General features: G+C 37.0%; 2 protein-coding genes across 5 annotated transcripts in view; both read left to right on the top strand.

Annotated features, from left to right (window-relative positions):
* The window catches only part of myofl (myoferlin like), a 30,415-nt gene extending 26,884 nt beyond the window's left edge, over nucleotides 1-3,531 (top strand). The window contains exons 46-54 of the mRNA XM_053502670.1: nucleotides 49-188; nucleotides 357-445; nucleotides 527-622; nucleotides 810-951; nucleotides 1,424-1,523; nucleotides 2,255-2,436; nucleotides 2,574-2,683; nucleotides 2,777-2,924; nucleotides 3,071-3,531. Of these exons, the coding sequence (XP_053358645.1) occupies nucleotides 49-188; nucleotides 357-445; nucleotides 527-622; nucleotides 810-951; nucleotides 1,424-1,523; nucleotides 2,255-2,436; nucleotides 2,574-2,683; nucleotides 2,777-2,924; nucleotides 3,071-3,106 (1,043 nt within the window). The 3' untranslated portion in view covers nucleotides 3,107-3,531. The remainder of the gene's footprint in view (nucleotides 1-48; nucleotides 189-356; nucleotides 446-526; nucleotides 623-809; nucleotides 952-1,423; nucleotides 1,524-2,254; nucleotides 2,437-2,573; nucleotides 2,684-2,776; nucleotides 2,925-3,070) is intronic.
* Nucleotides 3,532-8,116: 4,585 nt separating this feature from the next.
* Nucleotides 8,117-27,585, top strand: part of parga (poly (ADP-ribose) glycohydrolase a) — a 37,059-nt gene continuing 17,590 nt past the window's right edge. The window contains exons 1-11 of one of the 4 annotated variants that reach the window (XM_053501995.1): nucleotides 8,117-8,238; nucleotides 8,567-8,775; nucleotides 8,928-8,988; nucleotides 9,085-9,711; nucleotides 9,795-9,936; nucleotides 11,253-11,375; nucleotides 11,951-12,025; nucleotides 17,157-17,231; nucleotides 21,814-21,906; nucleotides 24,024-24,178; nucleotides 27,421-27,500. In XM_053501995.1, the coding sequence (XP_053357970.1) occupies nucleotides 8,673-8,775; nucleotides 8,928-8,988; nucleotides 9,085-9,711; nucleotides 9,795-9,936; nucleotides 11,253-11,375; nucleotides 11,951-12,025; nucleotides 17,157-17,231; nucleotides 21,814-21,906; nucleotides 24,024-24,178; nucleotides 27,421-27,500 (1,534 nt within the window). In that variant the 5' untranslated portion in view covers nucleotides 8,117-8,238; nucleotides 8,567-8,672. The remainder of the gene's footprint in view (nucleotides 8,239-8,566; nucleotides 8,776-8,927; nucleotides 8,989-9,084; nucleotides 9,712-9,794; nucleotides 9,937-11,252; nucleotides 11,376-11,950; nucleotides 12,026-17,156; nucleotides 17,232-21,813; nucleotides 21,907-24,023; nucleotides 24,179-27,420; nucleotides 27,501-27,585) is intronic. The other 3 variants (XM_053501994.1, XM_053501996.1, XM_053501997.1) reach the window with 3 other exon arrangements.

Consider the following 27,585-nt stretch of genomic DNA (forward strand, 5'->3'; position numbering starts at 1 on the left):
TTTGTGGTACTGAAAGTAACTTTTTTGCGTGCGGCACTGCATTGCTAGAGGCCAGTAAAACACTGCACCAGCACCTGGGTCCAGCCAAAGAGCGAATATGCCTGCATGTACTGCGCAAACAGGGCCTGGTGCCTGAGCATGTAGAAACCAGGACACTGCATAGCTCCTACCAGCCCAATATCTCCCAGGTAAATGTACTGGATAAGACACAGCATCTTATGCTTCTAGCCACTATAAGCTCATGCTATGTCAGTTCAGAAAGCTGCAAACTAGCCTGAGCTATTAATCTATTACTCTATCTACTGTATATATAAATCTATCTGTTTTACAATGGTATTTCTATCTGTGCTTTTTAGGGAAAAATTCAGATGTGGGTGGATATATTCCCCAAAAGCCTTGGCAGTCCTGGTCCTCCAGTCGATATCAGTCCACGAAAAGCTAAAAAGTAAGAAACATAATATTCCTCATGTTCTGCTGCTTTGCTTGTAGTCCTTTAGTGCTGAACTAAATCTTGTCTGTGTTAAAGGCATTTACTACGGGCTGTCATTTGGAACACCACCGATGTTATCTTGGATGAAACCAGCATTACTGGGGAAAAGATGAGTGATATCTATGTGAAGGGGTAAATTATAACTTTTTTATAAAAAGAGCTACATTAGACTTGCATGCCGCTGATTGATTCATTGCTTAAAATTATGTATAAATGCCTTAAAGGAAAACATTCCGTTCACTGCATGTGATGTAGAATAAAGCAGAGAAAACAGTGAAATGCTGCTGTCAGTCTGACAAAGTGTGTGGTTGGTCTGCAGGTGGATGCCAGGTATGGAGGAGGACAAACAGAAGACTGATGTCCACTACAGGTCACTAGATGGAGATGGAAATTTCAACTGGAGATTTGTCTTTGGCTTTGACTACCTACCCGCAGAGCAGTTGTGTCTTGTGTCAAAAAAAGTGCGTACACCTCTGTTAACATTTGTAACATTTGTTTGAAATAAAAGGTGAATAAGGGTCCTCTCTGCACCAGTGTAGAAAAATTCGCAAACCTTTTTATTATTGCAGCACATGTTTATTTTAACTCCTCAAATACTATGCTGTGTCATGCTGTGTTAAAATGTGGATTCATATGAATCTGTTTTATTCATATTTTAGATAAATAACTTTCTATGAAAAGCACATAAGTCATTTTTTCAATTGTTATTATTATTATTATTATTATTATTATTATTAATAATAATAATAATAATAATAATAGCTACAAAAAGAAAATATGGCTATATTATTTTTGTATTGCAACTGCATTGGTGGTAGTTGATAGTGACATCATTACATCACTGTATGAAACACTAATAATAAAAATAAAACTGAGGAAGTCCTGCATAATAACACTTTGTTCTTTAATTCTTTTAAACTGTTTTGTTATCAGGAGCACTTCTGGAGTCTTGACAAAACTGAGTTCAGGACCCCTCCCAGACTGACTATCCAGATATGGGACAATGACAAATTCTCACTGGATGACTACTTGGGTGAATCTCTTAAGTTTTTTACCCTTCCCGTATGTATAAGGATTTGCATAGCAGTTCACATTTTACACTTTGCAGAGACTTATAGTTTCATGTCAAATATTCTGATATTAAATGATTTTATCGAAAACACTGCAATTTTTTTATAAAGAAGTAAAAAAAAATGAAAAACATACTTTGTATTTGAGGTGGAATAAAAATATCATCACAGTATTTTCATTCGGCAGAACTATTAAACCAGGAGGAATATCTAACATGACTCCATTGATTTTGTTGTGCTTGGTGGGTTTCCTCCTAGTACTCTGGTTTCCTCTCACAGTCCAAAGACATGCAGATTAGGCTAATTGGCGTTTATAATTGCTCGTAGTGTGGGTGGGTGTGTGTACTCTATATGTGTGTGTATATATGTGTGTGCCCTGTAATGGATTGGCGCCCTACTGTATCTCTATTTCGTGCCCAAATTCTCCTGGGATAGGCTCCAGTCCCCTGCGGGCCTGTACCAGGATAAGCAGTATAGAAAATGAATGAATGCCAGTTAAGGAATAGAACAATGGAGCATTCAAATAAAATGTGCAATTTATAATAAAATGCAGTTGCAAAACACTTGAAAATCTCAAGCATAAAATATATTATGATGAAATGTAAACTAACTCATTACACCATGGATTTATGCAAGTCTATTTAGAAAGAATAACTGGAATTGTGAAATTGTGCTGTTTTCATTTCTCTAACAGGTACAGTGGAGTTAGATTTGATTAACCTTATCCCTCCAACCAAGACTTCAGAAAAGTGTAATCTTGACATGTTGATCCAGCAAACAAACAAGAACTTGCCTCCCAAATCACTCTTTGCCCAGAAGTGTGTGAGAGGCTGGTGGCCCTGTGCCATGGAGGAAGATGGCAAGAAAGTTCTAACTGTAAGTAAACAGTAAACACTATACACTGTCCATATGCATATAGAAAATAGTAAAGTCTTACATAGAAAAGATAAGTGATTAGGCAGATAGAAATCAGAAAGAATTCTGACTATGTGAGACCTTGTGTTGTATGTCAGGGCAAAGTGGAGATGACTTTGGAGATCGTGGATGAAAATGAGGCAGATGAAAGGCCTGCTGGGAAAGGAAGAGACGAACCCAACATGAACCCTAAACTGGATCCTCCAAAGTAAGAAGCTGTTATCTACGTCATAAGAAAATCTACAGGACGTTTGCTTGTTTTATATGATACCAATCTTTATTTATTAATTTCTTTTAACAGCCGCCCAGATACATCATTCCTGTGGTTTACGAATCCATGCAAAACTATGAAATTTATTGTGTGGCGCCGGTTTAAATGGCTGTTCATTGGAATCATCATTCTTGTACTAGTGCTCCTGTTTCTGGGAATTCTGCTTTACTCTTTGCCTGTAAGTTACAACTAAAGATTCTTTATCAAATGCTAGGACACTAATTATAAAAGTGGCCCTAATATGGTTTATTAACAAACCTACATATTACTTTAATCCGTTTACATGCAGTGCACATGACCTAACTATACCTTTTTCTCTTACAGAACTACATCTCTATGAAAATTGTGAAGCCATTCTGATGTATTGCAAAAGAACATTTTTTTAGGATTGGGTGTCCTGTTTTTAATACACCAGCGATACACCACATTACATTAAATTTTTAATAGGAAACAGTTGTACAGTACTTAAAAAATTATTAATTACATACTGGACAAAAATGATGTTTTTGCCAATGTTTTTGCGCTTTTTTGCTGCACTAATGTTTTACACAATGCAAACACTTTAAACAAGCAAATCTGATCTGGGGATTTTTTTATAGCAGTCACTTCAGCAAATCAGTGCAATTTCAGCCTATAATCTGTTGTATATATTTCTAAACCTAAAGGCACTGAATGAGACTTTTCTGCCAAAGTCTCAATTGCTTTTCAAATTATATCCAACACATATACAAAGATTTCTGCATGGTTTATAGAATATATTAAACCTTTGTTGGATTTCTGTGTGACTTATTCTTCAGTATTTATTTGCTGACTGTTATTGAATGGTTTCTTTGTGAGGATTGTTCGGCACATCTGATGGCTATTGATCTTTCAACACCAGACACCTTGCTCAATTTGCCCAAGTCAGGTTTTCCAGTATACATCTAATCTGCTTTTTTGCATTCAGAGAGGAGATTGAATTCACCTGGAGGTTTTCTATTTTACCATGAGATAATAAAATAATAAATAATGAATAAAATAATGAGGAATTAATCATAAAAACCAGACAAATTAAAACAACTTACAGAAGTTCCAGGATATTCCACATATTGATAGATCCCTGATGTTCACACATCATATACAATACTTTAATATGATATAATACTGTACATGATATGATACACTGTCCAGACTAAAAAAAAAACTCACTATCTGGATTTAACTAAGCAAAATTTTATGAGCCATTAAATAATTACTGCAGTGAATAATATGGTCCATTTTCATTTAATCCTACCTAATGCAGTAAGGAGCTTCTCATTTCTTAAACAACCATATCAGAAAACATATCCTGCAGTTGTGGTGAAAATTTTACTAAGGAGAAAAAATTTGGATAAGAACTGTAAAATGCATTATACTGTAAAACCTTAAAGAATAATGTTGAACCATCATCTAAGAAATGGGGTTGGAAAAACATCTTGAATGAAAGTGATGGAAAATAAAAAATGGAAAATTAGTGATATCAGATTGTTTAAAAAATATATGTCTATGCATTTCCACATGCAACGTAAAGAAAACTCATGGGATTGCTAAACAGACTTATTGGATTATCTAGGGAGCATATGGACTGTGGAGCATTGAAAAAAAGGTGATGTGGTCTGATCAGTCCAGATCTACCCTGTTCCAGAGTAATGGGCAGATAAGGGAAGCAATGCACCCAAAATAAAATGCAAGTTCTAAGATAAGGACGCCAGGATTCATTGGGCCCAAAAAATGCTTCAGATGGGACATTTGAGACATCATTTTCACACATGGATTAGCCACCACAGAGCCCAGACCCGAACCCCATCATTATTAAAAGATTTTGGGGAGGCTTATTGAAATGACGCAATACCTATAATAAGGGCAAAATTTGGTCCAACAAACTGTTAGAGTCAGTGACTTTTTTTGGCTGCAGTGTATAATATAAAATTATAATTATATCATATACAGTACAACCCAAATTCCAAATTCTGAAGCAATGCTACCCCATGGTAAATATGTCCCCATCCCAACTTTTTTGGGACCTATAGCAGGCATCAAATTTTAAATAAGCGTTTTGTTTAGGGTGAAAAAAAAAGGGTAAGAAGTTTTCTATGTTCTATTGTGAATAAATATTGGCTCATGTAATGTAAAGTCTTTTAGTCCTAATTGATAAAAAAAAAGATAAAGATTGTAATTGCCGCACATCAATCTGTTATAAAACCATTTTTATACAATCAATGTTCACCATTCTACAGAGAGAAAAAATAACAAGCTCAAAGCATACAAGACAGTTACCAATCCTCCCAGGACTGAATGTCCTAGCACATCCACCTCAAGGTTAAACTGTGCAAAATGCATTTTAAAAGTTCTTGACAACACAATAATGAATATGCAGTTGTTACTGATTAACTTCCTGGCACCTCATGCTCATGCTCCCAAAACCACACACCTAAAATCCTGGAATCTGCCATATCAAAGGCCATAGATGCGATGACCAGGTCATGTTTAGGTCGTCAGCTAACTTAATTTCATTGCCACATAACGTTGTTGAGTGTAAAACTGACCAATGACAACGACCAATGCATTATGGGTTTCTCACCTCATGTGCTTCTCAAAATCTTCTTATTGTGACATGCCTATTGCCCTGGTAAAGATTCTGTCTGGACCAAATTACCTTTTTACATTGCTCCATAGACCCAGCTTCAAGATAAGATAAGATAAGATAAGATAAGATAAGATAAGATAAGATGGGATAAGATAGGATAAGATAATAGAGATTATTAAGATAAATCTTTACTAATCTCAAGAGAAGTCGCATACTTTTTAGGGAGAATTGCAGGGACATCTCTATGCTCACTAACAAATTCAATTCAATTTTATTTTATTTATACAGTGTATATCTCTTTCAACAATGGTCACTGTCTCAAAGCAGCTTTACAAAATAAATAGAAAATTATGTTAATGTGTACAAGTAAGAAACATGTGTATAGATCATAATGATTAGATTGTGATTAAGCAAGCCAAGAAAATGGTGGCAATGAAAAAACACCTGGAGATAACAATAGGATGAAACCTTGAGTGAACCAATCCTTATTTGGGTGATAAAAGATAGCAGGAATTTTATGCCAACATACTGTTGCAGCTGAAAGTTCAATATAACAGAAGATGTCTTAGTTAAAATGAAGTCCAGTTCAGCAGAAGAATTGCACCAGGATCAGCTGAATTCAGGTGCAGAGAGCAGAGGGCATCTGGATCACTGGGAGCTCAGGAGCAGCATGTGTATCTCCAAACCATCACAAAACAGAATTCAGCTGCTGCTGGTGGTTTTTATCTGGATGCCTCAGGATCCTACCAGGGTGCCTCTTTTTACTGGAGCTGGCACAATCTCTAGATTCCTTAGAATGGGTATAAAAAGAAAGAACTGGTGGCAAATAATTAGCACAGCTGCTGTTCATTACAGTTTATTTGCAGCACTAGATGAGAGTGTGCATTTAAATGTACTAGAGTATGAGGTTATGGGATAAATTATGTGTATGTCAGGTTAAAGAGATGTGTCTTGAGTCTATATTTAAACTGGCAGACTGTGTCTGAGCCCTGAACACTGTCAGGAAGGCTATTCCAAAGCTTAGGAGCTAAATATGAAAACATTCTACCCTTTTTTTTTGTAGATTTTGATTTTCTGGTAACCACCAGAAATATGCAGTTTTGTTATCTTAAGGAGAGTGGCAGATTGTAATGTGTCAAAAGGCTGGCTAGATACGTGGGAGCTAAACCATTTAGGGCCTTGTGAGTATATAATGCTAGTTTGTAAATATTTCTAAGCTTAACAGGTAGCCAGTGCAGGAATGATAGTATCGGGGTTATATGATCTGGTAATCTGAGAACCCTGGCGGCTGCATTTTGCACTAACTATAGCTCGTTTATGGAGGATGCAGGACAACCACCTAGTAGTGCATTACAATGGTCCAGTCTGGAGGTCATGAATGTATGAACCAGCTGTTCTGCATCAGATACAGATAAAATGTCCCTAAGCTTGGCATTATTTCTAAGGTAAAAAAAGCCTATTTTTGTAATATTGGAAATATTATTTACAAGGGGCACATTGCTGTTTAATATTACGCCCAGGTCTTTTGCTGTCGAACTGGTAGTAATAGTACATCCTTCTAAATGCAGGCTAAATTGTGAGAGCTTTTGTGTACTGTTTTTTGTATTACAATTAGTAATGTTTCTGTCTTATGTGAGTTTAGTAAGAGGAAATTATCAGTTATCCAATCTTTTATACAGTATCTCATCCAATCTTTTAAATCTAAGTATTTTTTCCTGATGAGCGCAAATTTAAAAGTTTTGGTTCTAATCACCGTGTCCTGAATGTGTGGTTCCCACTTTGAAACATAATGCAGAAAATAGAATGGTGTGTAGGGTGGCACTGTTGCTGGCTACAGCGACATGCCATTCATTCTAGTTTGCAATTAGTGGGACCATCATTTGCTTTTTAGCAGGAAAATAACTCCAAACACACCTCTAGGTTATATAAGAGGTATTTGCCAAAAAAAGAGTGATGGACTGCTGTATCAGATGGTCTGACCTCCACAATCTAAATGATTGTGAGTTGTACCGAAAAGTTGAAAGAAAATCAGCCAACAAGTACTCAACAAACCATTCCAGATGACTACCTCATGAGTCATCTGGAATCATGAGTCACTATTGGAAAAAATGCCAATAGTGTGCAAAGCTGAAGATGGCTACTTTGAATGATAAAACAACAATATTCTGGGTTCTTTACCATTTTTTTTTTACTTTATAGATCATCCAGTGTAAGGATAGATCTAATGATGCAAATTTTAAAGCACTTTTAGAAGTTGCTCTGGATAATAAGGGCATCTGCTAAATTAAGTTCAGACTTTATTTGTCACTACACAGTGAAATTCTTTCTTCGCATATCCTAGCATAGCTGGGGTCAGAGCATAAGATCAGCCACAATATGGCACCCATGGCGTAGATAGGGTTAAAGGCCTTGCCTAAGGGCCCAACGGTGGAGCTGGGGCTTGAACTGCCTACCTTCCGATCAGTATCTCTGTTCTTTAACTAACTGAATTTAAATGCTTAAATATAACTGTTAGTGCATATAACTACTATGACGCTGAATATGCCAGTGACTACATTCAAGCAATTTATTAAAGTAATTGCCTTATTGGGAGAAATTACTTCAAAATGTTGGTAAATATTCCTCTATATTAATGTTTAAATTTAAAAAGAATAGCTTTTGAAACGATGGTCGTGTATCTGTATGCTGATTGGTCACGTCAATTGTGACGTCATTGATCACGTCACGCTCAGGGAAGAGGCCTCGGATTGAGGCTTTATTTGGCACCGCCCCTTCTGCTCTCCACAATCTCCCGAGTCATGCGTAACTATACCAGTCGCTGTAGAGCAGCTTTTGGATTGTCTTCTCTGCAGCCCGAGATATAATTGGGGAAAAAACCCTGGATGTAGTAGGTGTTCCGTTTATTAAATTGTACTTGAGATGTTTGCATTTTTTTCACTTTGCGACATACATAAGACTTTCTGCTCGGTTCTGTCAGAACTAGCAGTTTAGCAAGTTTTGCTAACTAGCCGCTTAGCATAATGTGTACAACCTTTACTTCTCTGTCTGCTACAGTTAGGTAAGTTAAAGCTCTGAGAGGTGAAGGCGTTTGTTAAACGTTGTTGGCATTGCTGTTAGTGCGTTAGAACAGCGTTATTACTTCAATGATTAGTTTAAGCTAAGGGTGATGCTAAAGATCCATTTAGCAAGCTAACTACTGTAATCTTTTACTGCAGGTCTCTCGGGTTGTAAAATTGCAAACAACAGCAGTTGAGCTAGCAACAGTTTGACAGGAGATTTCTATGTACTGAACCACAGGTTGTAACTAATAGTCATGAGAGAATGAGCACCTTACAGAAGGAGAAAAGGTTGAAACTGGAAGCTGACTGTCACTCTGACTGTTTCTCTGACAGAAGTGTGGAGGAAGCCACTACAACACTCCGAGGTGAAGAACATCTTTATATTCACCTGTTTGTCTTGTCTAGTCTATTCTGGTTGTCTGTTTGTTCCTGCTCCTCCTTTTTGTCAAATTTACAATGCAATGTGTATTCAAATGCTCTCGAGCTGATTTCAGTACTTTTAAACTTTGCAATGTAGATAGCTTGTCCACCAATGAGCCAACATCAAGTATGGATGAAACTGGAATGGAAGTGAACAGGTAACCATTTCTATTCCCCCTGGACACGCACTTCTTGACGAATTCGTTTAATTCCAAAACCTGTTCTGTGATATTTGATGTGTCTTATTTCCACAGCAATATCTGTGGAGGCGGGAAGGAGGACGACATAAGTGATCGGAATATTTTGTTTGAGTGCAACGAGAAGCATACTTGTCAGTCACAAGAAAACCAAGACAGCCATTTTGATGCTTTGCAAAGACAGAAACCGTCACATGACCAAAAATTCGAAGAAACTACAACAAGCGCTAACTTCAACAAAGAGGCAGCAGCATATGGACAGATTTCACCAAGTAGAATTGTGAGCGATAATGCTATCCCCAAGACTGAGACGACTCTTATGTCTAACTCACCGGATGCTAGTCTTAACAAGGCAGCAATTGAATCTACAGAGAAGACAAAGCTAGATCTCAGTTTATCTCAAAACACGAGTGCTGATGTGGAGATGGTGAGCCCAGAGAGCCCAACTAGTAAATCCATGCTGATAAACAGCTCAGAGGAAAGACCCAATGCCTGCACAGAGTCTCAGGCACCTTGTGCTCAATCCTCTTCTCATGTAGAGTCCACTAACATCGTTGACCCTAGAGTCGGACCTGTGACCACCAGTGAGCCTGACGTGACCGATATGGAAACGGATAACTCTGACGTCCCTGTCTCTGGTGAAAATTCGTCATTTGCGAGTGAAGACTCCCAGTCACAAACATGGTATATACACACACCCGCACATGCTGCAAATTGTACACTTAATTAGCATTTGATTTGGTCTCCTTTTTTTACTTCCTGTTCAGTGTGCCAATGGCACACAAGAAGTGTGCGGACGGTGACAAGAAGTGGTTGGGAACTCCTATAGAGGAGCTGAGGAGAACGCCTGGATGTGCTCAGGTCCTCCCCCCACTTAGGGCAACAGATACTCACAAAGTGCTCATCAGGGTAAGTTCTCTACATGTACTAGAAGTAGGTGTCAGAATTTTTTCATTGCTCAGCATGTGTTTTTATAGTTACCAGTCATGTGGCAGGTTTCCCGTTTTAAAACTTATGGTTATTTTTTCATTTATTTATTAATTTTTCACTTTGGTATAATAACAGTATTTAACCTAAAAAAAGTGCTCTCTGTAATAGTTCACATTATACCCTGACCTGCCTCAGCTCAGCAAACATATTTAACCTGCCTCAGCTTAACGATATTCTTGGCATGTCTGGTGTGAACGGCTCTCTTGAGGTCATGGGTTGAGGTCTGTGTTCTGACTGGGCCATTTCATAATGCTGGTTTTGTTTCTGAAGCCATTCAGTAGTTCATTAACCTCAGTGTTTAGGCTCATTGTTCTACTGCATAACCCAGCTTCTTCTGAGGTTCAGGTGCCCTGACCTTGTCCTGTAGGATTCATTGATAAACTTGGGTATTAACTTTCCCCTCTATAATGCCAAGCCATCCAGGCCTGGAGGCAGCAAAGCAAACCCCAAATCATGATGCTCTCTTCTAAGCAATGTCTTCTACTGTGGAGTATGGCCATGTATGCCATGACTTTTAAATATTGTATGTGTTGGTCATGAACAGAGATGTTATCCACCTCAGATGAATCCTTCAAGACTTTATCTGTCAGTCTAAGGTTCTTTATGTCATTCAGCATTTTGTGTTGTGAGATTACTCTGTAACCCTTTCCAGCTACATGCAAATCAACAACTCTTGACCGCAGGTCTTATAAAGTCTCTCTCTCTTTTTTTTTTTTTTTTTTTGTGAGGTGTCAGCTGATGGTGCATATAAATAGCACACTGACACTGTTTGAGTGTTCTTAAAGGTTGAGGTGTACCTCCAGTTCTATTTCATTGATTGGATGCCCTAGGTATCAGAAGTCCAGTGTTTCACTTACTTTCTTAACTTTACATTAGGGCTGCTCAATAATGGAAAAAATCATAATCACCATTTTTTTTGTCATGATTGAAATCACGATTATTTTTCATAATTACTCATTGACTTTGGAAATATGTTGCATTTATTAACAGAACAGTGAATTCTCCTTAAAACAGATTAAGACAGATAAAACAGATGAGGGCAAACAAGATCAACAATGTAGTGCACTTCCACAATCTTTTGAAAACAAGTAATAAATAAAAAAATTTCAGAAACACTCAGCAGTTTTCATAATTTACATAGGTGTTGTACTTATTTTCTCATTTATTATTCATGGCATGCAGTCAACAGTGAACTAGAACGCTGAATTCTGCACTCTTCTTTCATTTCCTTCTAGACCGACACGCTCAAAGAAGGCAAGGTCCCTGTACCGTATCCGAGTGAGTTCCGAGATGCCTGGGATGATATGACTGTCAAGATGCCCTACTCAGAAAAAAACCTTTTTCCTATGGAGAACGGGGTATAGCTTTCCTTCAGTTGTCTTCAAATCCACAAAAGTGGTACATATTAGGGATGCACCGAAATTTCGGTCGCCGAAAATTTTCGGCCGAAATAGCATTATCGGTTTCGGCCGAAACGTAAGAAAGCGCCGAAAATAAAAGCCGAAATTGTCGCCACGCCTCTCCCATCCTCCCGTCTCGCTCGCGCTGTCATTACGCATCAAACACGGAGTATGTCAGCGGTTCGGAAGCACTTGGAAGCAAGTTTTGTTATTGTTAAACAGCCTTATTACTGTTATTTATTATCAATAAAAGTTTGATTGCTTAATTAATTTGTAGTTTTTTTTAATACAAACAAAAAGAAAATATTTTAAACATGTTTTTTAATGAAGCCATTTTCGGTTTCGGTATCGGTTTTCGGCCAAGTGCATCCAAAAATTTCGTTTTCGGCCCAGAATTTTCATTTCGGTGCATCCCTAGTACATATGTCAACATTAGATTGTTTCCAGCACATCTAGGAGATAATATTTAGACAGCTGACTCAATTTGGACACGAGTGCTGACTTCAGTTTCTGTGTTTTCATGTTGTTTTCAGGAAGGAGTGCAGAGTAGGTGGGAGCTGATTATGTCTGCCCTGGAACCTGATTGCAAAAGTTCCCTGGATATTCGGGTAGGTTTTAAGGACGTCAATTTATGTACAGAAATTTGTTGTGTATGGTTTTTATTTTAACATTACCACATTAAAGTGATTAATCGTATTAAGAAATTTTACAGGATGCCAAATTGAGTTTTGTATTGTATGACACACAGTTTAATATGTGATAATAATTGCTGTATGTTAACGATACAGTGGGACCTACAGTAGGAATATGAAGGCCCTCTCTCAAAAATTTTCGCCTTAAAATTTGAAAGAATGTGTAAGACATTTGCATCGGCTTGTGAACATTTTTGCATTCTAATCAAACTATACGCTGGCAAAGTTCCGCATATGTCCAGAAGGTGTTTAAAACTTGTTTATGTCAGTGGAAAGCCATGTCAAGTGAAGTAAGTTTACAAAAACCCTGCTTCGAAAGAGTCAACCCACGATACCAACTTTGTCTTCGGCATGTGTTTAAAATCTGCGTGATGTTTTGCGGCCTTTTCATTTGTAATATTGGTAATATATTTGGGTGGCCGGAACCAATTATCTGCATTAATATTATTTCTAATAGGAAAATTTAAAGTGCAGTATGAATTTTCGCCTTAAGAACTTGCCGGAACGATTTAAATCCCAATGCCAAGGTTCCGCTGTGTGTGTGTAAAACAACTACAATTAAATGCAATCAGAACATAAAATGATTAATGTTGAATGAGATACATGCCATAAAGGATTGAACAAAAACAAAAAACTAAAGTAAATAAATAATTGCAAACCAAAAAATGGAAGTTTTTCAGTTTTGTTTTTCGTTTTTTTAGTCAACTTTACTCTGCTGAATTTTTCAGTTTCGTTCTCAGTTGTTCAGTTTCATTACAAAGTTTATATTTTTGAGGGTTTGTTATCTACTCATTGAACAATAAAAAAAATCATGCTTTTTTATAATCTGGAAATAGGCTATATTTGCTGCTAGGTCTTTAAGAAAAGAAGTGTGCATTAGTATTGGTTTAGTGTTACAAGAACTTAATTACTTCCATGGTGCAAAATGAACTGTAAACACGGCCATTTTTTCAAGCATTAAGTTGCCTTATTTGTCTGGGTTGATATTTGTGGAGACATCCTCATCTGATGTCGTAATTTAGTGTGCAAGAAATATGCACACGTGTCATAATGTTCCTAAATGGAATGTTACACACAGCAAAAACAATATTCATCTTTTTATATGCGAATATAAACAGTGTACAAACTGCACAGCAGGGGTTTCAGGCACCGCCCCGTGCAGGGTAACCAGAATAATCCCAGTTTATATGTTTACAATCCCTTCAAGATTTTCTATGCACAGACACTTCAATTTAGTTACGAAAAAAGGAGAAAGGTGTAGTTTATCATACATTGTTTATGATCTATGAGTAGAATTAAGATAATTATGTACAGTTATTCAGAATCTCCGTAGATGGGCTATAATTGCTGCTAGGTTCCTATGAGAAGAATTGTGTATGAACTTACAGGAACTACAATTATGGTCAAAAATTATTTATTGTTATAAGGAATTGTAAGCATATTGTGGATTTTTATTCCCCCTCTATGGCCCCATTACTGCAGTTTTACCTATGCTTCAGCTCACAACACAGCACTTTGACTTGAACAAATCAACAAATTAACTAGAACAAATCAACAAATGCAACCATTATGATGCACAACATGTGTGAATGTAGTAGTACAACAATTTCTAGAATATTGCAGTAATATAGCATGTACAGGTGCATCTCAATAAATTACAGGATTATTGAAAATTCGATTTTTATTCAGTAATTCAACTGAAAAAGTGAAACTCATTACATAGATTTTTTACTCAGACTGATATATACACTACTCACAATAAGTTAGGGATATTGTTATTTACATAAGTGCTTTTCCTATTTGCTCTTAATTTGAATGAAATGAGTAAAAGTTCCCTTTGATATTACTAATAATGCAACAATGCCGCAATGACAGCTTGACAGCGATGTCTCATGCTCCTCACTAGCCTTATGATGTTGTTCTGAGGCAATGCGTTCCACTCTTCCACAAGTGCTTCACGCGGTCCTGCCAGGTCGTGTGGATGTGGGGTACGATCATCCAGTCTCTGCTTCAACTGGTTCCAGGCGTGCTCTATGGGGTTCAGGTCAGGGGACATTGATGGCCATTGATGACATTGATTGACGACTTCCTGAAGTTGAGCTGTGACAATTCTGCCACGATGTGGTGGACCATTATCATCCATGAACAGAAAGTTGGGGGTGTGCTGGCGGAATTGGGGGATGATGATGCGTTCTATGATGTCTGAAGTAAGAACGTGCAGTGACTGAGCTATGTTTAATAACCAAATCTGTTTTGTGCTGACTGGTAATGCCTGCCCAGACTGTTGAACCTCCTCCACCAAAGCAAACCCTGGGGACCATGTTGACCTCAGCGTATCGCACACCTCGCCTTCTCCAGCAACACTGATGACAATCATATCTGTGCACAAGACGGTAGACCACTGCTGCATTGTCCATGTCACATGGTCTTGTGCCCACTGCAAACGTTCACTGCTGTGTCTTGGTGTCAGTGGAGTCACCTGCAATGGTTTGCCTGGAAACCCTAGTACCCCTCGCATCTCGTAAATGGGCCTGCAGCTGTGTGACAGTTGCATAAAGATGTTTAAGTGCATAGGTCCTTAGGTACTGGTCATCGTTGCGGTCTGTCACTCGTGGGGCTCCACTCCTGGTTCTGTTGTGAACTCTGCCAATAGTTTTGTGTCTTGATGGAGGTCTGCTGATGACACTTTGAGACACACTAAGTTCAAGAGCAACATCTGACTGCCTGCCACCGACCCGAAGGCGCGCCATGGCCAGGTGGTGCTGCTCGTCCGTTAAGTGATGTCGTGTGTTCATCGCTGTTTGAATGATGAACTTGGAATGACTTACTGACAGTACCAGCTGTTTATACACACAGAATGTCGAAATTGATGCCACATTGAAAAAGGTTGTCTTGGGTTTGGCCCCAATATAAGGCACACCTGTTCACAATAAGACCATTACATGGAAAATACAAAGATGCGTCTATCACCCCAATACAATTGCCTCCCTATCCCAAAAATGTCTGAAGTGAAACAAACACCGTATGTATGACATCCACTAAGTCTCTCACAATATTATATCAATATAATTAAGTGTATTTCAAGTGTTAATTTCTTTTCATTTTGATGATTATGGCTTACTGCTAATGAAAACTTGAAATTCTCTATCTCTGGAAATTAAAATATTACTTAAGACCGGTTTAAAAAAAAAAAGGAGCACATATGCGAATTATGAACATGTACAGCACTCAATACTTGGGCTCCCTTTGCATAAATTACTGCAGCAATCGGGCATCTGCTGAAGTGTTATGGAAGCCCAGGTTGCTCTGATAGCAGCCTTTGGCTCTTCTGCGTGTTTGGTCCGCTGTCCCGCATCTTCCTCTTTACAATACTTCATAGATTTTCCATGGGCTTTAGGTCGGGCGAGTTTGCTGTCCAATTAAGCACAGGGATACCATGGTCCTTAAACCAGGTATTAGTACTTTTGGGCGTATGAACAGGTGCCAAGTTCTGCTGGAAAATGAACTCAGCATCTCCATAAGCTGGTCAGCAGAGGGAAGCATGAAGTGCTCTAAAAGTTTCTGGTAGATGGCTGTGCTGACCTTGAATTTAATAAAACACAATGGACCTACACCAGCAAATGACATGGCTCCCCAAACCACCACTGATTATGCAAACTTTACACTGGACCTCAAACAACTTGGATTCTGTGCCTTTCCTTTCTTCCTCCAGACTCTGGGATTTCAAAATGGAAAATTTACTTTCATCTGAAAAGAGAACTTGTGGGCCACTAAGAAACAGTCCAGTTTTCTTTGTCTTTAGCCCAAATAAGACGCTTCTGACATTATCTCTATCTATTCACAATTCTCCTACTTGTGCCTGTTACGTGTGCAAGGATCCATCAGAGCTTGGATACAGCTCACTGTGAACAGCCAATTTAAAGGCTCCGGAAATCTTTTCGTGTGTTAATTGTGACACCATTAGTCTTTTATATTAAACTTTTTTCACAAATTTTTTTTTTCTCAGATATTGAATTTTGGGTTTTCATTAGCTGCTAGCTGTATTAATCAAAAATAAAATTAAAATATCAGTTTGTGTGTAATAAATGAGTTTTACTTGTTGAGTTGAATTACTGAAATAAACCTTTTGATTAATTGAGAATTTATTGAGATGACCCTGTATTATGAACAGCCTGTACATAAATACAAAGTGTAGTACAAGTGTTATTGTTAGATAGAATGGAGTATAAATAATATAATGCAGGTAATAAAAATTTATGTATATGCACTGTATGTACTGTATACATAGATCAATAATGTATCACTAATATAGCATAAATGCTACACAATTATATTAGTAACAATAATCAGACTACTTTTATACACACTTCTTTAATGCACCCAGCAGCAAATATAGACGCATGATGACGTGGAAAAACTCAGCAAAACTTTTTTTTTGCAAAAATTTTACTTTCAATTTATTTCTTATTTATTTATTTGTTTTTTTTTTTTGGCACAAATTTTATTTCATAATTTAAATGCAATATTTCATCTAAGTTCTATTTTGGTACTATTGTTCTTATGTATGGCCATGGATAGCAACAAAATTTTAGTCTGTGAAATTAGTTGTCAGTGTGTATTGTTCACTGGGCCTGACTGCGAGACACAATTAAGCATTACAGCGTGGAAAGCGCAGTGGAAAAGGTTTTGGACATTACAGAGGCGGATCATCTATTTAATCATGATTGCTTCCTGATTGTTGTCTAAAACCACTTCTGAAGTAGCTCAGTCAAAAATGTTAGGATTTGGTGTACTGATTCAAATTTGTAAATCTTAATAGCTTTGATTTTTTTTTGTTGTTGTTCTTTCAAAGTATTTTTAATCACCAGAAGAGGGCGACATTGTTACAAGTTGGTTGTATTTAGGCTGTACTTATTTCAAACTAGATTCTATGTCTGTGTTTCTTTTTGTTTGTTTTATGTTGCTTAATTTTTCTGTTTTTTGTTAAATGTCTGTGAATACATGTATTATTTAGCATTATTCATTAAAACTGCCTTTAATGTTACAGGATGCTATATTAACCTACAACGCAGCACATGCAAAGAAATGGGACTTCACAGCTCTCAATGTCCTCTGCACTGATGTGAGTAACTTCCTGCTACTTTTTTCGTGTCTCTGTGTGTTTGCGCGCACAATTTTTATGACAATTGCTTTGTCATGTAGTTCCATACAATGATTGCCCCTGTTTGGGCAAAATATTTGGAATTTAAAGCATTATTCCCATCCTGAAAGTCAACTAACTAATTTAGTTGTGTGTTTGTGTGTTTATAGAATATGTGATAGCAGTAAATTTATCAGTGTAAAATGAATAATTATAATGATTTTTAGTCTTATTGGCACATTTAGCAGTTGAACTGTGAAAATGTGAACTAAAAAATATAGAGACTTGGCAGACTGAAGTATCAATTGGATATACAGGTACTGTATCCTGCAAATGATTTCCTGGGAAAATGATAAAAACTAAACTGCAATTATGCTTAATTGATGCTGTCACAAATAATACAATGAAGTGTGAAGTGTTAGTTTCATTGTCTAGAGAACTAACAGATTTTCGGAGCAGAAAAATGAAGTAGTTTATGCAACATGCTTTCTAAAGAGCAATTCTGTCTGGTGTTAATTTAATGCCAGAGTTAAAGGCCATTGCTTTGTTTAGTCATAGTGACGGCGCAGTTTAGGCTAAGAGTGGCTGCACACTCAGCAGTCTGTGTCTGGCCCTTCTGGTGCCTGTTCCCTGAAGGCTCACTGCCATCAAGCACCAACCAATTAACACAAAGGTGGGCATTCAGTGTGACGAGCAACAGCTGGCAGGAGAGAGGCACCCTGTTTACCTGCTTAGTGCCTGTAAACACATTCAACAGATGGATTTTAGGCACGCTTTGAAAATGGCATCTTGGTAAATAAGGATTTATACTGAAGCTAAAGATGAATTAACAGATAAAGCTGTTCTGTTAGACAATTAACAGCAAATTATAGATCATTGATTTAAAATCACCTTCTGAGACAGTTTATCTGAGGATAGCCTTATGAATCGGATACTCAAAGCCAACTAATTTAAGTTTAAAGTAAATCTCAAAATTCAACCAGTTTTCGTGATCTAAATAATTTCTTTATGTACTATATGTGAAAGGTGCTGAATCATGTCACGTCTTGGACTAATAGTTAAAAGACATTTCTGTATCTGCCAGGTTTTTAACATTACTTATGGCAGACACCCCACAATTTGACTTAAGTGTTTCTACTTCCTGACTTAATCATTTTACTGGCGAATGGTATCAAGCATAGCTCAATAGCTGCCCAGGTAATTTTATGGCACATTAATTAAAGTGGGCCATTAAATCTATAAGGAGCTTAATCAAAACCATTAGCAAAGAGCAGTTTATTCTAATTAAGGATGTCTCTTTATGTTCATTTCTTTTAAAGTTCCAATCAAAGGGTTTATCCTGATCTCAGTCACAGCAGATTCTGGTTCTATCCTTGCAACACTCGTTCATGCCCATAGGCAATTTATGAGGGGTCTCTAGTAAAGCCTATTGACATTTACAGAAGACTTTAAGCACAGTACAGTAACGAGACTTTTGTTCACAGTAAACAAATTGAATGGTGCAAATTATTTGTTTCTACTATTATGGTATTCAGCCACTAGTAAACTGCCGGGGTAAGTGCTTTAATGTAATGGGATTATATAGAAAAATAAATCTAGAGTTCATTCTAGTAACTGTGTTCTGTTATTCTGCAAAATCAAAAGTCCCAGTTTGATTTGAATGCCCCGTGTAGCTTTATCAAAAATACTAGCATGCTTTTGAGGAAATAAGTGGAAACTGAAAAACCCAGAGGAGATCCACATGGACATGAGGTGGCAATGCTCCTCATAGCACCAAATGAGTTCCACTGTCTGTCCTATATACGTTTTCCTTTCAAGTAATATTCCTTAATTCATGCATTTTTTTTTTTTTTTTTACTATTTCATTGTGGAGTGGATTAACCAGTTTTTGTACAGTGTAAACAAACCCTTTATACTCTTTAGTGATGTTGCTGCCACTGTTGCCCAATGTGCACAACAATCAGTGCTCAGGCTTCATTCACTCTTGTTTCACTGTTAGAAATCTCAGATTGTGGCTTTTATAGCTTTTGCAGTGTATAGTACATGCATTTTATCTTTCCTTTGTCCTTTTTTTCTATAACCACTAAGCACCTCACTGCCTCGTTATTTGTTTTCTGCAATGTCAGAAGCTTTGTGACTGCATGCATTACGTTTTTACTGTAGGTTTAGCTTCATCTTCATTTAATCAACAGAGGGCACTAGCATCTCAGATTTAAAAAATGGAACTTGTGTTCTAAGGCTCTTGTGAAAGAAAACATTATTGCTTTTCTAAGTAAATTATTTGTTTACTTAGAAAAACGTGTTTCCATTTCAGTTTATGCATGGCTCCTTTATAAAAATGCAACCATTACACCCGGCACCTTACTCTGAAGCTTAAAGGACTTGATTAAATTTAAAGCAATTCAATGCGACTCGAATACAAGGACTGTGGCTGGGGTCTGTGATTGACAGTCCAATGTGTAATGGCTATGGAAAGAAGCAAAAATACAAATGAGGACCTGTCTTTTAAAATTGTTGTTTAAGTGTGGCTGAAATCGAAGTGTCACTGAGGTGGTGTCTGATAAATGTCACGTTGCCTGCTCTGTCGAAACCTGACATAAGGCATTTCTATGAATACTTCTCACACTGTATCCTTATTAGTGGGATTTCCAGTTTTACTGAAACATGCTTTAGAAAAAACAGTTAAGCAAATGGTAATTTACCTGTCAGACTGTTTTTGAAACCACGCATGCTGCAGGAATATTTATTAAAACGTGGCTTCTCTTCTGCCTCAGCTACCTTTCTCCGAGGCATAGTAGGAAGGGGTATGAGATGAGAAGTGTGTTAGTCTGGCCAGTTCTCTGAGCTGCATGGGCAGAATGTGGAAATGAGGATGCTTTGATTTAGATAGCTCTAACTCTTGCTACTTCAGCAGAGTCTCGTTTGCCCTGTCAGCCAACCAAATTCATTATGCCCAGAGGAGCATTTTATGATGTCAGCTGGGTCATTCCTTATGACACTGTTTAGTCAGGTCTTCTGTAAAGCCATATAAATGCTCTTTGGCAAAATTTTCAGTCAGTGCTTCCTGTCCAAAAGTTCACTTTAGCCTCGTCGCTGATCCAGTCTGTTTTAGGAATCCCATTTAATCAGCCAAGCATGCCCAGTAACCTTGATAAAATGAGGCCGTTAACTGATCATGGTGACCATTGCAGCCGATATGTTTGTGAATAAGTGTGCTGTAAATCACTCAGAGGGGAAAAAGGACAGCATTTTCCCCCCCTTTTTCTCAGGAATCACATGAGCCACGCGATTGCTGAGCCAGCTAGCACACCTCAAAATGCTTCAGAATGGGAGTGGTTATTGCAAAGCGTTGCTGTGTATTGAGCGATGGGCGGTGTGGGTGGTTTACTTTATTTCAGTTGTGGCAAAAATGAACTGAAAGCTTTCTAAAGCCTACTCTTCTTATTTCCACAGTGATGTCATTCCCGCTGGGGGTTTGTTTGATATTGCACAATAGGTTTCTGTAACTTTCTTCATTATATTTTCATTTGTTACAGTCTCTACAGGTATGAAAGGACTGATATTGGTCATAGTCTTTTTTCTTTTCTTTTTTAAGCTATCTTTGCAGATGTCTTTAAATTGAAAACGTTTGGAAATTTTGAAAAAAAAAATTTTTTTTCTTATTGATTATTACTTGATTATAATGGCATGCTATTATAGCATGCTGCTAGCCTCATAAATGCTTAATATTTTCCAACAACCTTGTATACTGTTCTGACTTTTTGTTTTTAAAATACAGATTTTTACAGATATTTTGTAGTTTTCCGCACCATTATTGTCCGTTAAATAATGTGTTTATTGAAGTGTCAATAACAAGTCAGAGAAGCTAAGTGATTAACAGAATGTTTTTTAACACAGATTCTTAGAACATTTAACTGAAGATTTTTTGTCACATCATGATTATTGTAAAATTAATCCCTTTGTTACAAAAATTTTTCAGTTAAATGTGCTATGAACCTATTGTTGTTTATTTTCAGAGAGTTAAATTCAAACAGTAATGTTTCTGGGTCATCAACAGCCCATGATGTGCATGCAACTACAATTTGTTTCTATACAGTATGTGTGTGTGTTTTATATAATACTGTATTTATTTATTAATTTATTTTATTTATTTATTTTTTAATATACTGTAGATAGAAACAAACATGCACATCATGTGCTGCATATCTTATATCACTCAAATGAGGATGGTCGGCCTGTTGAGTTTAGTTCCTGTCAAGGTTTCGTTTTATTGCCATCTCAGGGAGTTTTCCTTGCCACCGTCTTTGTCATCCTTGGTTTGCACATCAAGGACAATCTGAGCATTATGATTTATATATGTTATCTTACATGTCATACACATTTCCATTTGTGAATGTTTGTTGTCATCCACACACTGTCCATGTATTGTCAGTGTTTGTAATAGCATTTCGATTTTGTACTCCTTTAATTTTTTGGTTTTATTTACTCAAAGGGGAAATTACCTTATGGTCTTGAAGCCACTACAGTTAATACAGATAGTTAATCTTTACTTTCTTATCCACAGGGCCTGGAGCATACAGAGACACAGCATCTGTTTGACGTTGTGCTACCAAGGATGGTGAAATTAGCTTTGAATGCACCCAAAATTTGTACCCAGGTAGGTCCTGCACACACAGACTTTGGAATATGATGCACTGGCTATTGACATTATTAAAAATTGAGCTTTTTACACAGACGTAGTTAGAAGAAAGTGCCTGGTGTATGTGTGCGTGAGTGCGTGCGCGCGCGTACGTAGGTGCAGCTGTGCTCTGTTAACAGGCTCTCAAGTAGGTGGTTAGAAAGTACACTGCCACATCTGCACTAGCCTCATTAAGAGCTGAGCTAATAGAGGCCAAAGGAAACCATCCAGCATCTGCTTTGTTACCCTGAGGCTTTAATACTGCTTGAGAATTATTTGCCAACTGTTGCCAAAAACCAAGCATGCATTTTATCACAGTGATTTTAATTTGACCTTAATAAACACTGCTTTTTAAATTTCTTATAAATATGTAATAAAATTTTTATTGTGATCCCAATGAAAAAAATTTGTATTTCGATAATATTTTTAACAACATTGTTGTTTGATAGATGTAACACAGTACGCCCGCCTGTTTGGACCATCCAGAACGTCTGCATTTATATTCGGAATTAAACATGAAATGCAAAGAAGTAACTTGCTTCTGGGGCCAGGGGCAGAAATGCCACCACTGTCAGCATGCTCTGTGAATCCAGGAGATGACAGTTCCTCAATGTCTTCTACATTACTCGAGTTTATAATTGGTTTTAGTATAGTTGACGTCAGCGAGAGATGTGCATGAGAGGTTATGTTTTTGTTTGTACTTTTGTGTAATATATTAGTATTATTATAATTGTTTTTATTTTCAAAAACTACTTGTTACTTCTGTTTCCCCAAATATAAATAGCCTTATTTAAAACACTTTTGCTCACTGCTTGCTTACATGAAAATAAAAACTTTTGGCTCCTCATGGAGTTGGAAAGATACTGTTGTGTCACAGAAGCAAGTAATAGCTTTAGTTCTCTGTGGTTGGTAGCCGTCATCCTAATGAAGGTGTCACATTTACTGGTGGGAATTACAGTAGATGATTTAAATTAGGCTGTAAATCATGAAAAACAAAACCCAGTATTGCACAGACTATTCTTATTATATAAAAGATATTGACACATTATTTGTTTATTCTGAAAAAAATACTTACTTGTAATCAGGATTTTCCATCACATGGTAAGTCTATTACATCTCAAATGTTTTGGCCTTAACAGGCATGAGAGCTGACCTCAACAGATCAAGATTTTTATTTTTTATATTTTTTTGTAAAAAAAAGGGAATGTTTCCTGATTAGTCCCCCTAATTTGGTCATAGCCAATTCCCACTTGTCCCTAGTATAATAGATGCACTGTGTATGCACCGATTAAAACTATTCACAATAAAACACCCAGATTTTAGGTTCTCCTTTTACCACCAGGTTGGATCTTACTCCCTTGGAGCGTGGCTTTGTGAATCAGGCTTGTGTGTTTGGCACATCCCCTGGATGCTCGATTAGATTGGGATTTGGTTTATTTGAAGGCCAGGTCAACAGCCTTGAACCCTTTAAATGCTGGGTCATGCACATAGCAGGCTGTGGTGCACTGCATGTTCTGATACTTTTCTACTGTGGCCAGTGTTGACATTTTCTCACGCTTGTGCTGCGTTGGCTTTTCTCTGGGTTCACACTAGGCGCCTTGTGTGTCTATGATCTTGTTACCAGTTTCCAGGTATATAATTGGTAATCAGTGTTATTCAAGTCACCTAGCAGTGCTGTTAACATTATGGCTGATCTGTGTGTGTATGTGTATAATTTTCAGTTGCAAACAGGAAGATTAACATCTTTATTACTTGCTCTACATTCATACTATAAAAAGCCAGATTGATCTAGCCATTAGATCGAGTATTTAGAGTGTATGTAGTTAGTATTTACAAATAAAAAGGAAACTTTCATGTGTCTCTGTATAAGCTGCACTTTATGTACTGTTATTAATGCTTCTATTGATTAGTCATGTGTGTTGGCCTTAAGAGGGTCTTTAAGTCGGTTCAGGGAAGATGAATGGCACTTAAATCCTGCTGGCTTATGGTGAAATTTAGCAGGGTGTTGTAATTACTCCTGGCCATTTGCTTAATGCAAGTCTGCCATCCCGTTTGGTCAATTGCTAAACTAATTACATTTTCTTTCGTCTCTGCAGCCAATCCCCCTGCTTAAGCAGCACATGAATCAGTCCCTGACTCTGTCCCAGGAACAAATTGCCTGCCTTCTGGCCAATGCCTTCTTTTGTACGTTCCCAAGACGTAACTCGCGCAAGTCAGAGTACTACAACTACCCTGAGATTAATTTCTACAGGTAACTCACCATTTCTTATCATGACTCCAAAAATCACTGCTTTTGAAAATTCTTATATATTGGAAGGTACAGATATTGATCTTTAAAGAGGTTTAGCTTGCTTGCCAAATTCATGTTTTCTCATCACAGAGACTAAACAATTCCAATTCTCAATACATAATCTTATAAACTGTGACCACTTCAAAGTAATTTCGACTCATTTAAAGAAAAAGTGTAACTCTGTGATTTATGGTGCCTTATTTTTTTATTTATTTACTCATTCATTCACATTGACAATTTAATTACAGTTTACCAGAACCAGACAACCCAGATCATTTTTGTGCGTTTGTGCAGCTAAATGACAGTTGCTTGGTAATCTTTAAATTTAATTGGCTAAAATATATAGTTGTTTTCCATAAGAGGGCAGTGATGGTTAACTTAAGGCTTCATGAATGAAGACTAAATTACACTGTCTCAGAAAATTAATATTTTTGTTTTTGCCTACATACTGATAACTTTTTAAAACCGGTAAGTAAGTTATAATTTAGTGTTTTATAATTCAGCACATGACGTGTTTAGTCAAGTGCAGTGGTGTCACATTTTAAAATCCACACTTTTTATTTCCAGTTGAAAAAAATGAACATTGTGACATCTGTATGTTTGTTCCAAGATGGAAGGGTTATATTAATATAGTATTATAGTGTCATTTACATGCATCACATTGTGTACAATTAGGTGCAGTACAAATTTAAGTCATCTTAATGATATTACCTAATGGCAATAGGATGCTTATCTTACAGCCTAAATATAAAGATGGCATGATACTACCTTTTTCTTCATGATGGTATAACTAATGAAACTTTTAATATCAGCTAATACATATGTCCAGCTGATAGTTTTTTAAAACTTAAAAGTTTTTTAATAACTAAAAGTTTTTTTTTGTTTTTTTTTACAACAACAGAATCTATTAGATTGTAAACATAATAAAACCAGACCTAACAATAGAAAACAGTCAGGTCTCTTTATATAAACATTTCTAGATCCGAAGATTTATTTCTTTTCCAAATCAATTCCAATTTTTTTTTTTTTTTGCATGTTTGTTACAGAATCTGATATGAGATTTTTCTGTTTTCAAAACCACCTTTTTTGGTGCTATAGCATGGTATCACATCATCCTACCAAATATGTATTATCTGATTGTCTCAGTATATTAATTTACAGTCGCACATTATTAAACAGTAACACAACATCTTAATTCTTAAGTCATTATTGCATTTCTCTATGAAACTTTCCAAAGATTATTTCCAATCTTCGCATTCAGTATTGTACCGATATCATACCTACAGTATATTATAATTTTTTTTTTTTTTTTTTACTGCAATGTATTGCTTTTATTTCTTGCAGATGATTATAATGGGTTTTTCTTGAATCTACTTATATCTGATGATCATGTTTTTGTCGTCTGTTTACAATAATATTGAGTCTTATTAAATTCACATGGGTTAAAATGTTGTTATGGTATCATTAGATACCGGCAGTGCTTGCACATTTCTTGTTAGACATTATCTAATTTCTCTTAGAATCTAATATGCCACCTTTGGTTTCAAGGTAAATACATTTCTTGGCCAGGTGAAAATCACAGGATTATGTTTAAAGAAAAATATCCGTTTTACATAGAAATAAAACTGCATCTGTGAAGTATGTTGCTTCACGTACTTTCTCTTGGACACTGAACATGAACAAAGCCAGATACTGCTGCACTGCCCTACACTCCCATTCTAGTTGTTTCTTTGTAAAGGGGTTTTATCTCCCCTGGCTAGAGATGGCTAAAGTAGGTTGAATTGTGATTGCCTGAGTGATTGCAGCATCAACTGAGATATGACTTATTTAGATGAGCACAGCAAAGGGACACCAGCCAGTGCATCAGCTTCTCATTCTGCTCAACGGCAAGAGCCAACCAATAGGAAACAAGTTTTGCAAAGACGGTGGAGATTCCAGACCTGCTGATCGTTATGGCGCAGCCCACTCTAATTGAATGAATGTCCATCAGTTTACTTTTTCGCTCGTGCTGCTCTGCAGTGGAGGACTAGGCAATTTAGAGATTGCTTATTTGGCAGACCTGTCCGTGTTTTGTTTTTTTTTCTTTTGTGACATGATGGATAGACTGGCACTCAGGAGTGTTGTTATATTATGCTAAATATTGGCATGCCAGTACAGTTTTTTCCACTTACCAAATTAAGGTACACCATTCAAAAAGGGTAATTTTGTCTTGGAGAAGTTTGATTGTCTGATGCATGTTTTTGTTTGTTTTATGCAAGTAGTTGCCTTACTAAGTCTTGGGTTTTTATAAAAACAGAATGGTACTTGGTAAATGGATGACACTATGGTGCAGTGTGTAACATTGCAAACCGCCAAGCTCCCAGGTTCCTGGTTCGATCTTGAGCTTTAAGTCTGCTTCTCCAGTTTCCTCCCAACTCCCACAAATGTGCTAGTAGGGGAATTGTCAACACTAAATTGCCTGTGTATGTGTGTGTGGTCTCCTGCACTGCATTACTTTTTTTTTTTTTTTTCACAGCAAGCATTCCCAGGTTAGGCTCCAGATCCTCCACAAACTCAGTCAGACTAAAGTGATCACTCAAGATGAGTAAATAAATATATGAAAGGAATTCTGTTATAATAATCATTGATATTTAGTAGATAAGAATAAAACACCATGCATGATCTTTTTTTCTTTTTCCCTAAAAGACTTTTGATTTATCAGATTTTTTTTGTCTTTTTATTTTTAATACCATTTTTTTTTTTTTATCCCTCTTCTTTTTTTTTTTTTTTTTTTTAATCCATGATCAGCTGGAAGGTTGTGTCCTAAATACAGAAGGCCACACAGGAAGATCTTAACCCTGGCTATTTCGGCCTTTTAAAGTGGACCAGTAGCTCTCTTAATGGCTTTTAAAGAAAGCCGGTTGTGTTCCTCTGGCTGTCGTTTTATTTGTGCACTGTTACATGAGTGCACGATTTAGCCTCAGGACAGTAGCCTCGTGATTATTGTCCTGACTGAGGGGAAGTAAGCTCCATAAGCAAGCAGCATAAAGGATGTTAACGTGTGTGTGTGTGTGTGTGTGTATGGGACGCTGTGTGGATGTCCTGGGCTTAGATTGCCTTTAAATCAGGATGGCCAGCAGAACTAATTTAATCCCATGATGCTACTCCTTTTTTTCCTCTTGTATTTGAGTGTTTTTAGCAAGTTTTGTCTCTTTCGCTTTCAGATTGTTCGAAGGAACCGCTCATCAGAAGATTGAAAAACTCAAAACTCTACTTTGCTATTTTAGAAGAGTCACCACTGAAAGTAAGCCTGGCATTTAGACTTAATGTAAATTATCTTTGTTTTCACATTATTGAGACTTGCACTTACATGCTTATTGTTTCACCTT

The sequence above is a fragment of the Clarias gariepinus genome, chromosome 8, assembly GCF_024256425.1.
Source record: "Clarias gariepinus isolate MV-2021 ecotype Netherlands chromosome 8, CGAR_prim_01v2, whole genome shotgun sequence".
Lineage (NCBI taxonomy): Eukaryota > Metazoa > Chordata > Actinopteri > Siluriformes > Clariidae > Clarias > Clarias gariepinus.